Genomic DNA, 13,819 nt, shown 5'->3' on the forward strand with positions numbered 1-13,819 from the left:
GTGACCTGCGATTGGCTGGCAACCAGTTCAGGGTGTACCCCGCCTCCTGCCCGATGACAGCTGGGATAGGCTCCAGCACGCCCACGACCCTAGTGAGGAGAAGCGGCTCAGAAAATGGATGGATGGATAATAATAATAGAATGTTTGCTTTGTTTTCTGGAAATTTGTATAGATCTGCGCAGTGCACAGTATGTACCTCATTGCGTGCAGGCTCATGCTCAGGCATGCTGGGTCCGATGACGGCCCCGCTGTCTTCACGCTCCTTCTTCTCCAGGAGTCCTGCTGCCATCACTGCAGCCTGTTGCTCGGCAACCCGAGCTGCCAGCTCCTCCTGACACCATAAAAGAGAGAACTTTAGCACATTGACTGCAGATACTGACTGAGCAGGCCCCTCCCAAACATCAGCGAGACAACCAGTGATGCGTCTGGTTGTCTATCTGTTTGTTTGCTAGCAGATGACTGCTGTATATACAAAATGGCTATATAAAAAAAGTAATTCAAACAAAGCTGGAGGTGGCACAAGACGATGTACAGTAAAACACGAGAACCCTGAACTTTCATTTTGAATGCTAACATGTTAAAACACAGTGTACCATTCTGGCTTGCCGCTGAGCTCTTGCGTCATTTTTTCGGGGTGCAACAGTGACAGGAGGTGCAGAATAAACAGTTGGCGCTGCTTGGAAGATTGTAGGGGGCTTGTTGGAAGTCGGGACTCCTGTTCTTGTGGGTGGGGAGGGCACTATCGACATCACATCACTGACCTGAACATAACAACAACAGAGCCATGGCACAAATAGATGCTCTTAACTGATATAAATATGTCTTCATATCCTAATAGTGCATACGGAACAATTGGTACACTATAGAGGCGTATCAAGTTCCTACACAGAACATATCAGGCAAGGGACAAGAACTGTCGCACTACACGTCTACATGAACACTGACCGGCGGTGCGGTAGTCATGTGTTGGATCGGTGGAGAAAGGCCCTGAGGTGTTTGGCCCTGCATGGAAGTCGAAATCATGGGTGGAGGCGGAGGAGGCCGTGGCATAGGAGGGGCTACAGGAGGGCCGCGGATGATATGGAGCCTCGGACCACCTGCAACATCATATCAAGTATACACAAACGTGATAAAAATAATAATTCGAATGCTGAAGTAGTAAAACTTTTTTTTTTTGGGGGGGGTTGTTAACTTTACCAGGTCTCTGTAAAATATGGGGAACGAAGGCTGGTCTCATCATTGGAGGAGGGGGAGCACGTACTGGAGGGACTAGAGCAGACATGACGCACAGTTGATGTATAGTAAACAAACCATCTAGTGTGCCAATGTTGTATCCTGCGCACTGTAAGTGAAGTCCATCAAACCAGATTAGTATATATACAGTGCAATGATGATTCCTGTAACCTGAGTTGGAAATGTATTGCAGAGCGGCATTATAAAGTCGGTCAAGTTTATCCAAAACTGTGGGACAAGCCAATCTGTAAATAGTGTCACCAACTGGGACAGAAAAAGGGCAGGCATTTACATACAGCTAAAGAAAAGCAAGACTTTAGTCTATATGAAAAACCTAAGGTGAACTTGAGTTTCCTACACAGAATGGCAATGTGATGTGTGAAGTTGAAGATTTTGGTACAACCGGAAGCCTAGATATTTATATGTATCAACAAACGCAATTCCTTTACCAGACACCAAAGGCATGAAAAAGGTGACAAAAATTGTTTTGTTTTTTTCGGGGGATACCCCAAGAGAATTGTTTTGATTTTAACATAATATGAGCAATCTGGAAGACTCTAAAGACTACAATAAGGCAAAAAAAATAAAAATTCTTCACGCTGAAAAACTTATTTACACCGCTCAAGTACATGTTGATGTACGAATTTTATATTAAAATTAAATTTGCCTCATTTCTATGCTTTTTTGTTCTGGCCTCCAACTTGAGCCAGGCCCATCTCCAACTGGACCTGATGACTGTTTCACGCTGTGCCACATGAATAGCATCCTCCTCTTTAACCACTCTCGTTCCGGAAAATAATTGACTAAAATTTGTGTTTCACTTCATTTTTCACTATTAACAACTCCAAAAGCTAATCCCAAATGCAACCTCCAGGAAAATATTAAGTATGTTTTGTTTTTAATGGCCATTTCTGAATTTGAAGTTAGTTCATTCTGTGTTGTGACATAATCGTTGCTTAATACATTTAACATTAACATCAGTAAACTAATTACATAATTGTAGCCGCGTTTCCTAATTAATAAAAAATGTACTACCGGAGTGGCGGCATGGTGGCTTCCGGCCTCACAGTTCTGAGGACCGGGGTTCAATCCCCGGGCCCGCCTGTGTGGAGTTTGCATGTTCTCCCCGTGCCTGCGTGAGTTTTCTCCGGGTACTCCGGTTTCCTCCCACATCCCAAATACATGCATGGTAGGTTAATTGAAGACTCTAAATTGCCCTTTGGTGTGAACGGTTGTTTGTTTCCATGTGCCCTGCGATTGGCTGGCAACCAGTTCGGGGTGTACCCCGCCTCTCGCCCGAAGATAGTTGGGATAGGCTCTGGCATGCCCGCGACCCTAGTGAGGAGAAGTGGCTCTGAAAATGGATGGATGGATGTACTGCCAGATCAACTCTTGTTGCCGATGTTATGCGTGCTTCGCGGTTCCACTTGGGACTACAACCTGCAGCACCGCAACGCGTAAATACAAAAGACCAGCGCAACAAATACCATACTGGCTGATCTGATAATCAAAAATGTTGCTTAAAAGTAAGAGTAGCAATGGAGGATGTCCGCTCCAGAGGTGGGTAGAGTAGCCAAACACTGTCCTCAAGTAAGAGTACTGTTACTTGACAATAATGTGACTCAAGTAAAATAGTAGTCCTCCAAAAAATTACTTAAAAAGTATGCAGTGAATTTATTACTCAAGTACCGAGTAAATAGTGAGCAACTGATTTTATTTAACACAGCATGAACAACAATTTAAAAAATGTTTGAAAAAAATACAAAATAAAATGTGACTGTACAAATTCTGATGTTGCTGTGTATGTGTGTGTGTATGCACAGTCAAAACTACAAAAAAACATCTGCAATTTACTGCACGGTGTTTTCTCAAGTTATAAGTGAGCTGAAATATCCACGTTTGGGCAGACAGTCCCAGACAAATACTACAATACATGAAAACTGTTTTTGGTCGTCTATATGTAAACAAGAGTAGCGCGCCGTTGCCTTGATGGTAACGACGACCTCCCCAACATGGCCGCCACTTACGCACGACGATCAGCGAGCCAGGCTTATCTAGTGTGAATATAATGAACAAACCCCCCACACACACACAGGAAAAACCTCATCGGAGCTATACAATTTACGTAAATGGCCTAAAAGGCAACTGATTTGCATGTATGCGTTACTTTCAAGAGTGTTAACTGGGAGGGAGGGAACCTGAGTGTTGCTGGGTGCAAACAACATGGCTTTAGTTTTGATTGCATTTAAAAGCATTCTTGAGTCAATGAGACCAAATGCTCTTGTTCCACTTGTTTGGTGTGAGTTTGAATGGTAGTGTTTGTTCTTGAGTTTGAGTAAACCGAAGCAATTTGATTCAGTTTGAACACCGCCTTAGTCTAGTATTTATAGGGGCCCATGCACCTGAGATTATGGTAAAGTGCATCAAGTCCTCAATTTGATGATGTGCATTCTATTACACCACCAATTATTACTCTCTAATGCAGTACATCATATATTTGGTTCAGTGTGTTCCCAGGCCTGAATTACGCTTACCTGGTCCAACAAAGGTCGGTGGTGGTCCAACAAAAGCCCCTCTGGCCTCTAGTGTTTGCTGGACCTAAGAAATAAGGGTTAAAAATATGATCAGAGGTCAGAGGTCCTCAATAGGCAAATAGAAGCTTCTAATTTAACCTGCATAACGTTTTGGGGATTTGTGGTATCTGGCTTTCTGGAAGCTTCTTTGGTCATTATGGTAATTAACATTTTACGGTTTGTAATTCCTCAAACGTGACATACCGAGAAAATTGTTTATTAACCAGCAGAATTGCATTTTCTATACATTTTTTTGCTTAAAAAAAATAATTCTTCTGCTTTGAAACTGGAGTGTCAGCTCTGCTCGCTGTATGACTATCGCTCACGTTTGCTAATGGCCGAGTTTGAAAGTATGGCGAGGAACACAACAACAGCAAACACAAAGTGATCATGTTTATACATACCAGACAAGGAAGAATTTGCTTCCAACTCAGGCATGTCAATGTTGGTAGCATGTTTGTTGCGGTGCCTTGCTTAAGGGCACCTCGACATTCAGTAAGCAGACTTACATCTTTCCAAGAACTAGTTGCAATTTCTTTGATCTGCTGAGGGACTCAAACCATAACCTTCCAGTTGCAAAGTCCAAGTCCTTACTAATAAGCAACTGCCACGTTTTCTTTGTGGCTTTAAAAGATCCCCTTTCATTACTATTTTTCTATTTAATTTTTATAACCTTTGACATCCTTTTATCATATTTATTTGATCATTTTGGTTGGAAATGCAGAAAACGTCCTTTTTGAAGCTATTCTAGTTTGTCTTTTGGGCCTGGCATTGAAAATGGTCAGATTATTGTGCGACATGTAAATGAGCTTTGCTCTTATTGGATCGTTTATCTTCCCTAAATTGAATATGGAAAACAGCTTGGCTCTGACTGGTCCATATCATGGCATCTGCTAGACAGCGATGTCGTGTCCTTTGATGCAGAGTTCAGACTTGCGTCCCATGCAAGAGTTTGATCGCAGGAGTCATTTCTACACAGTGACTGCACATTCGTTTAATTTGCACCACATTCATATGCTCCTCCCACCTTAGTCCTCTTTAGCGGGAGCTTATGCTGTGAAAGGCCAAAGGGGACGGTCGTCGCTGTGGCAAACACGCACTTGCCGACGACCGGTTAAAGAGGACCGAGGTGGTAGAAGCATATCATCCATCCATCCATTTTCTTTACCGCTTATCCTCACTAGGGTCGCGGGCTGCTGGAGCCTATCCAAGCTATCTTCTGGCGGGAGGCGGGGTATACCCTGAACCGGTTGTGAGCCAATCACAGGGCACATAGAGACAAACAACCATTCGCACTCGCACCCACACCTATGGGCAATTTAGAGTCTTCAATCAACCTACCACGCATGTTTTTGGGATGTGGGAGGAAACCGGAGTGCCCGGAGAAACTTGCCGCAACGATCATCACTGCCAGAAATTAATGCAAGCTTCGCTAGCTCAATCCACTACAGTTACATTAGAAATTAGATATATACTTAAGTATTATTGTAAAACACAGCATATTTATACTTATAGACTGTACACGTGGATAAAATATTTGGTACTCCTCTGTTAATTAAAGAAAAAAACCACAGTGGTCACAGAAATAACTTGAATCTGATAAAAGTAACAAAAATTTAATGAAAATCTGACACTGCTTTTGAATTGTGGTTCAACAGAATTATTTTTTTTAAATTTTTTAAATTAAAAAAAAAAAATTTTTTTTAAAAACTCATGAAACAGGCCTGGATAGAAAATTATGATAAGCTTAACTTAATATCTTGTTGCACAACCTTTTGAGGCAATCACTGCAATCAAACGATTTTTGTAACTTTCAATAAGACTTCTGCACCTCTCCGCAGGTACAGTCATAGTCACCATTATTGGCACACTATCTTTTTTTTTTTTTTTTTTTTGCATATCATATCTATAATACCTTCAGAAATTAAATGGAAATGTACCAAACATATCATTAGTATCTTTTGGATTGGAGGTCCAAAGTGATTTAACAAAGATTTTTTTTTTTTTTTTTAAACTTAGGTATTGTAATTAAAAAATAAATGAATAACTCAAAAAACATGCATGTGCAGCAAAAATGGCACCCCTCAATATTTCGTTGCACCCCCTTTGGCAGCAATGACATGTTCGGTTTCTTGTATCCATCTATAAGCTTTTTGCACTTCTCCGGTGGTATTTTCTCCCACTCTTCTTTTCAATTGGATTGAGATAGGACTCATTGCTGGCCATTTTTTCATTTTCAATCATTCCTGTGTGCTTATGGATGTGTGCTTTAGGTCTTTTGTCTTGCTAGAGGACCCACGACCTTCGCCTCAAATCAAGTTTTGTTACAAATTTCGCTCTAAAACCTAGATTTTCTTATTTAAGGATACCTCTGATACAGTCAAGGCCTCCAGTACCAGATGCAGGCAAGCAGCCCCACTGCATTATGGATCCCCCACCATGCTTGACTGTCTGTTCCTTAAAGGCTGTCTGTAAACATACTGTTAGTGTGCATTGCTAAAAAGCTCTGCTTTTGTTTCATCTGTCCAGAAAATATTTCAGTTTGCTCTTTCATATCAAACAAGTTCTCCATAATAAAAAATGCTGTTTCACTTGATTAATTTTCTTCAGGAGATAGTCCGCATTTAGTACTTAAACTTCATGGGTGCAAAAAATGGTGAGCACAACCGTATGCTGGCCCACTCTTCATGAGCAAACTGCTCCAGTTGTCTCGGGTTTGAAGGGTGCTTTCTCCAAACGGCATGTTTTAGCTCCTTCTACATATGTTCAATAGGCTTTAGATCAGGGTTCATAGAAGGCCACTTCAGAATAGTTAAATGTTTTACCCGTAGCCATTCTTGGGTATTTTTAGCTGTGTGTTTTGGGTGATTATCCTGTTGCAAGACCCATGACCTGCAACGGAGTCCTTGTTTTCTGACATTGGGCAGTCATTTCTCTCCAGAATACCTTGATAGTCTTGCGATTTCATTATATCCTGCACAGATTCAAGACATCATGTGCCAGATGTGGAAGAGCAACCCCAGAACATGACAGAGCCTCCTGTATGCTTCACAGTTGGGACAGTGTTCTTTTCTTGGTATGCGTCATTTTTGCGTATGTGACCATAGAGCTGATGTGCCTTGCCATAAGGTTCCTGTTTTGTCTCCTCTGTCCAGAGGACATTATCCCAGAAGCTTTGTGGCTTATCAACATGCAGTTTGCCAAATACCAGTTTCGCTTTTTTATTATTTATTTTCAACAGTGGTGTCCTCCTTGGCCGTCTCCCATGAAGTCCACTTCAGCTCAAACAACGACAGATGGTGCGATCTGACACTGATGTACCTTGACCTTGGAGTTTGTTCACCTTTAAAGATCAGAGGACAAAGATTTGATCTAGAACCCCTTTACAAACCACATCTGCCATTTCGAAGTGATTATATAGCAGATATACAGCAATTAAATTGATAAATATGATGCAGAATGCGCCTTCCGGTCGTTGGCTCTATCCGTCGCTGTGACGTCACACGAGCTAAACAGCCTGTTCAGTCGGCGTTGTGTGCTATTGTTCCATGCTGTTGTTCCTGTCCTTGTATATTTGTTTTTGTATGATTTAACGATGGTGGATAGGGAAAGGCACTCGACGGGAAGAAACGTGGTCAGCGATGGGTGCCTAGCAAGCATTCCAAACTGTGCTGATCACTTCGAACCGGCGTGTTTTGAGAAAGACTTAGCAGAAAGTCTTTGATACAGAGGTAGAGGCTGAAACCAGCTGCGGTGCCAACTATTTTTCCTACGGCCATTGGCTCCTCAACCGCCAGCAAGAGAGCTAAATCTCGCAGCCACCACGGTGCCGCGGTGCAGACAAGGGGCAAGGATTTCCTTTGCACTGGGGAGTAGGAAAAAAAAGACCCACGCAGTACTTTTCAGTACTGTCGTCTGTACTTTTGCCTATATGACAAGCCAACAGACACGGACGGCAAAGACTTTCTGTGCGGCGTGTTATAACGCAACTCGAGCGAGGAGCACACAATATAAAGGAATACTGCATGCTATGTAAAAGCTTGTGCCGTGTCACTGAAATATATATGAATATATAATGCCTATAGTCGTGCTAAAAAATATTGGCTCCTTTGGGGTGCCATTATTTCAAGCCATGACTGTATAAAAAGACATGCATTTGACATACCGTCACATCGAGCCAGTGTCCACTCACTATTTCTGTTGGACAGCTGCTACTTGGCTGCTTGTCGCCGTCACTGTTCAGACCTCCTGATCATCTCAAACATGTACGGTTTGACAATGCCAAGTTCAGTTGGGTGCTCCTATACGTCAAAATCTTCCTCCTCCTCATATTCTAACACGTTGCTCGCCATTGCATGTAGCGCGCTGTGTTTGTCAATTGCAATGTCACTTCTGGTAGCCCTTGTGGTGGATAGAGTAACCACACCCCGGTGTCTTCAGCTTCAGGTATGTTCGGGGAGGACTCAATATGAGTCATAAAAACTAGACTTTACGCCGATCTGATCGGTATCGGCCAATAATTAGCATTTTATGCTAATTGACTAACCGGCTTTAATGTCATAATTTGCCGAGCAGCTCAATGACGTCATCGATCGGCTCCGCACAAGACATTTAACTCTGCATTGCCGTCGCATATGAATCCAAAAGCTAGATTATTTTTAGCCTTGTCACGTGTCTTGTGGCGCAGTAGTGTTGCTATCTGACAATACATTTTTTAAATCTTGTCGGTTAAAAAACACGTCATCGGTGTGGGACTATTTTGCGGTGTCTCAGACAAACAACATGCAAGTTATTTGCAGTCTGTGCACAACTGAAGTAAGTCGTAGGGAACGTCATCTAAATGCTTCAACACAACAAATTTGATCGGACATCTGAAGAATGTACACAAGGAGGAGCATGCCGCGTTCAAGCAACGTAGTGTGAAAAAAGAAAAAAAGAAAAAGGAAAAGCCAAACGGACGCAAACTCTGGACAATACCCGTCCACATAGCCGTGACAGTGAGAAAGTTAGAGTAAGCATGTCATTAACAGTATTTGTTAAAGTCATTTAATTACAGTAAGTTAGCAGCCGTTATTTCTGTCATGTTGTAATGTTGATTTGACCTAAACTTATGTCAGTGACCAATCCTTGAATACCCCCCTAGAGGTCATTGATGTTTTAACTTTTGTCTAAAATGCTAGAGAATAATTTTGAGCTGGGATGGGCTCCAGCACGCCCGCGACCCAAGTGAGGATAAGCGGTACAGAAGATGGATGGATGGATACAGTACTCAGTATACAGTACACAAGTATATACAATAAATGAAGAAGTCATACGGTACACAAGTATATACAAAAAATGAACAAGTCATGTAAATGTACACATTGCTCCAGCTTGTGATGGGATTAGTGATCGGTTATCGTTTTTTTTTTTTTAAACTTGCTGATGATTTTTAAACTTGCTGATTTTTTTAAACTTGCTGCTGATCAGCCCCAAAAATCCTGATCGTGTAAAGCCTAATAAAAACCTAATTTTTAGCTAAACTATGGTTGAAAACTTGCTGGACGTTACGTGCATGTATTACATAACATATAAACAATGCAAATATGAATTTTAACGGACTCCATAACATCTTTGTCATCTGACCTTTAATTTCTTTGGAGGTTGTTCTGGCCTCTTGTTACCATTCGTATTATCCATCTCTACAATTTGTCATAAATGTTCCTCCTGCGGCCACGTCTAGGGAGGTTGGCTGCAGTCCCATGGATCTTAAATTTCTGAATAATACTGTATGTGCAACTGTAGTTAAAGGAATATTATGCTGCAAGGAGATGCTCTTATAGCCTTTATAGACAAGCACAAAGGTGATTTTCTTTTTACTCTCCTGAGACAACTCTCTCCTTTGCTTCCTCTGGTTCATGTTTAGTGTGGTATACACCATGTCAACAAACAGTGCAGTGATTACTTATCACCCTTTTAACATATATTTTAAAGTTGTTATACGCAATTACTAAAAAATTGCTTTTTTTTCTCCTAAAAACATTAGCACCTCCTACAAATATAAAATAAAGAATTGGCCCCCTAACGACGTTTGACCTACGCCTATAAAAATTGAGAGGCACGTGTAACAACCCAAGACTAGGGTTGGGCATCGAGAATCGATTGGAACCGGGACTAACATTCTGGTTCTCCCGGAACCGTTCAAATTTTAAACTTTCGGTTCCCAGTTTTGATGCCTAGTCCTCCAGCCGCGAAGAAGAAGTGTTGAAAAGCAACGAAGAAGCGGTGTAAACCAACGAAGAAGAACGGGCACGATGACGTGCTTGTGCCCAACGGCAGCGAACAAAAGTGTCTTAACGTTGTTAAAATGAATGACTAGTCGCCTCAGTGCAACACTTGGAATAAGATTATATTGTGCAAAGGAGTTTTTCCCGATGTGTAGCGTCTGACGCGCTCCGAGCCGCAGCCTACAAAGCGCGGAGCTTCAGTCAAGTCAACTCTCAAGTCAACTGGGTGAGTGAAAAAATAAAATACATCTATGCCAACATTGAGACAGCTAACAAGGTAAACGGTTGCTTGCACTTTTGCATTGGTGGTTTTTAGCATTTATTTTAGTCTTCAAACCAACGTAAGCGCCGATGGCAAAAAAGAAAAAAGCTTAACATTGGGCTAAAACTTCACCGTAGCAACTTTACATCACAATGAATTGGGATCAAATTCACAAAAGTTGTCTCACATTACCACACACTAAAACTAATATTGTGTCTCATCGGTGGGTAGAGAATCAGCGTTTTATAGCATTTGGTTCCATTCATTTAAAAAATAAATCACCGATGCTGTGTGAAGTTACTTTTCGTGCCAAAATGCTGAGTTCCATGCAAAACCATGGTAAATGGGGGCTGGGTCAAAAAGGTTTGTATGGTTTTTCAGTGCACGGCATTCTTTTTTTTTTTAAATATGTTCTGAGACTTGATGACAAAACAAATCACTTCTCCACTTCTACGCTAGAAAATAGCGAGTGAGTTTGAAGACAACCAATTTTGCTTTGCTGGGTCGTGATAGGTCAGGAGGCTGAGGGTAGATCTCAATTCTCTTCTTAGCTTCTACCTCCTTAATATACATTGACAGCGACCAGGCAAAAGGAAAAAGGAGGTGAGCCCTGAAGCCTCTGTTGTAACATAATACCTTGCCACATCACTGGCATGTTTTTTTTCTTCTTCCATTGAACATTTAATTGAACGTATTTTCTATTGATATCGATCACGTGTCTATCTTAATATATATTGATAATGTATTATCGCCCAGCCCTAGTCCTTCCTCAAAAGGGTTAAAAAAACAACATCTTTTTATAAGTTGATTACATAGGGTTCACTTCCAAACATGCTTTTTTAGACCTTGCTTTGTGCACTTGGGGAATAGTCATACTGATGTACAAAAATGCCTACGTCAAACTACTCCCACAAAATTGAAATTAAAGGTCTGCAGCTCAAACTGCTAAATGAAGGTTTGTCTTTATACTTTGGACCATAGCATGCATCTGCGTTGAATTTTAAAAAATAATAAATAAATAAATAAAAAGAATCAGAGGTTATTAGCGCTTAACTAAGGAAAGGATACAAACCTGTCTGTAGGTGTTGGTGCCAATAATTGGTCGGACTACTGGTAGCGCTGTGACAGCCAAAGCTACAGGTATCGCCTCCATGACAGGTGGGTTTCCTGACAGTGGCACTGGGCCACCAAGAACCTCTTGCTCAAACCTATTCATAATAGATATGGATAAACGTGTAGAGTTTGCACGAGGATTGGATACCTTTACACACACACACACACACACACACACACACACACACACACACACACATATATATATATATATATATATACACACACACACACACACACACAGTAGGTACGGAAAGTATTCAGACCCCCTTAAATTTTTCACTCTGTTATATTGCAGTCATTTGCTAAAATCATTTTTCATTTTTTCCTAATTAAAGTACACACTGCAACCCATATTGACAGAATGAAAACAGAATTGTTGAAATTTTTGCAGATATATTAAAAAAGAAAAACTGAAATATCTTGATTTTGTTGTTACTGTTTTCTTGTTGGCTGTACATATATTAACACAAGTGTATTTATGTTAATATTGCTTTTGTGACCAATTATAACTCACAGAGCCATCTCCGCCTCCATCTCCTTCAGACGTTCCTCTCCTGATTTTAACGCCATTTCTAGGACACAGAAAGTCATTAGAATACCTGGCAGGTGATCCTCAACATTTTCAGACACCTGTGACTCTGTAAAATCACAACTAATTAGAAATTCCAAGTACAACCATAGGTCTACTTGCTGACACCATGTGATGAAAAACGTTTTGTCGGCGTTCAATGGGCGCTTGTGTTCAAGTTTATCGCCGAGGCGAGTTTTGAACACAAGGTGGGATATTTGCGTCACACCAAATGTTTTCATATCACTTCTATACACACACAAATAACAATTAAGTATGGTCACATTTAAAGTGGTTTACTGGCCACTATCCCTTCATTTCCATACCTCCTGTCCTCATCAACCCAAATTTAGTTTATCAAATGAGCACCATTTATTCACACTCGTGCAGTCAACCTTAAGTCGTTTGAGTTCCACTTACCTTTATTTGCAACTTCAAATTTTTTTACGTGAAATCGAATGTCGTCTCGTCGAGCTTTAGCAAGCGGAAAGGAGCATGAGCTAGCATATGAAATCGTAGTGGTGAGTAGTCGTCCTTGTTATCATAAAGCTAGCGTAAAGCGCGAGCTGTATAGTTTACTTGTTTTTACTACAATGACGAACTTTAATAGTACATGACAACTACAAATACTCATACAATTAAAAAAAATTAAAAAAAATAAATAACAAAACCAAAAAAAAAACCGGCAGACCAGAAAACCGTCAATACATTCGTCACCGCGCTACCATTAGCGTTCAAGTTGCATTTCCGCCCCTTCCTCTTTACTTTACTGCCACTTAGTGGAGTGGAGTATGGAAGAAATAAACGCTGCAGTACGGTATCGGTAGGCCTGCATGCAGTGTTGGATAAAATTATGTTGGAAATGTAACTGGTTACATTGCAAGTTACCCTGTTGAATAGGTTATAGTGGTGTAACTATTTCAATACTTTCTCAAAGTAATATAACTATTTACATTTGATTTCATATTGATTACTTTTCTTAATTTTGAATGAATGCATAAACGGGATCCTTGGATGTTTCCTCAAAAAAAAAAAGTACTTTCAAACCATGGATCATTATTTGAGATTTAACCACATATTTGTTCTTATGTATACAGCATGTGAAAAACATGATACCATGTTGACCTAATGACACACGTGCATAATTTAGACAATATCGCTTCATATATATGACAAATAAAAAAGTTGTGGCTATTTTTAAAATGTAAATATTTAATAACACATTTTCTCCCAGTAATGTAATGGATTACAATTACATGTTTTTTAAAATGAAATTACATAATTTCATTTCAGGTAGGTTGATTGGAGACTCTAAATTGCCCGTAGGTGTGATTGTGAGTGTGAATGGTTGTTTGTTTCGTGTGCCCTGCGATTGGCTGGCAAACGGTTCAGGGTGTACCCTGCCTCCCGCCTGAAGATAGCTGGGATAGGCTCCAAGACCCCAGTGACCCTAGTGAGGATAAGCGGTAAAGGAAATGGATGAATTTAATTTCATGTCATTAGTTACTCCCCAACACTGCTAAATGTTTTTGACTAAACCTCAGCAGGAGTGTCAAACCCATTTTTGGCCCAGGACACATGATCGTAGTTTCCCCTCATTTCAGGGTGTACGCTGCCTCTCGCCCAGAGTTAGCTGGGATTGGGTCCAGCACGATGGAGTGAGGAGCGAGGAGTGAGGATAAGCGGTACGGAAAATGGATGGATGAATATTTAATGTAGAAAATTTTATAATTACATGTATCTTCAACATATTTTTAAATTGATGAACAAGGCAATTCAGTAGAAACACTACTTTCCTTCA

At 40.8% G+C, this 13,819-nt stretch overlaps 1 protein-coding gene across 3 annotated transcripts in view; it reads right to left on the reverse strand.

Moving 5' to 3' along the window:
* Window positions 1-12,732, reverse strand: part of rbm42 (RNA binding motif protein 42) — a 24,261-nt gene extending 11,529 nt beyond the window's left edge. Inside the window, exons 1-9 of one of the 3 annotated variants that reach the window (XM_061673679.1) lie at window positions 12,439-12,732; window positions 11,965-12,022; window positions 11,407-11,542; window positions 3,768-3,831; window positions 1,198-1,269; window positions 946-1,097; window positions 594-761; window positions 197-331; window positions 6-89 (exon numbers count right to left, since the gene is read on the reverse strand). In XM_061673679.1, coding sequence (XP_061529663.1) covers window positions 6-89; window positions 197-331; window positions 594-761; window positions 946-1,097; window positions 1,198-1,269; window positions 3,768-3,831; window positions 11,407-11,542; window positions 11,965-12,020 — 867 coding nt within the window. In that variant the 5' untranslated portion in view covers window positions 12,021-12,022; window positions 12,439-12,732. The remainder of the gene's footprint in view (window positions 1-5; window positions 90-196; window positions 332-593; window positions 762-945; window positions 1,098-1,197; window positions 1,270-3,767; window positions 3,832-11,406; window positions 11,543-11,964; window positions 12,023-12,438) is intronic. The other 2 variants (XM_061673682.1, XM_061673680.1) reach the window with 2 other exon arrangements.
* Between the last annotated feature and the right edge of the window lie 1,087 nt (window positions 12,733-13,819).

This window comes from Phycodurus eques, chromosome 4 (genome assembly GCF_024500275.1).
Source record: "Phycodurus eques isolate BA_2022a chromosome 4, UOR_Pequ_1.1, whole genome shotgun sequence".
Classification (NCBI taxonomy): domain Eukaryota; kingdom Metazoa; phylum Chordata; class Actinopteri; order Syngnathiformes; family Syngnathidae; genus Phycodurus; species Phycodurus eques.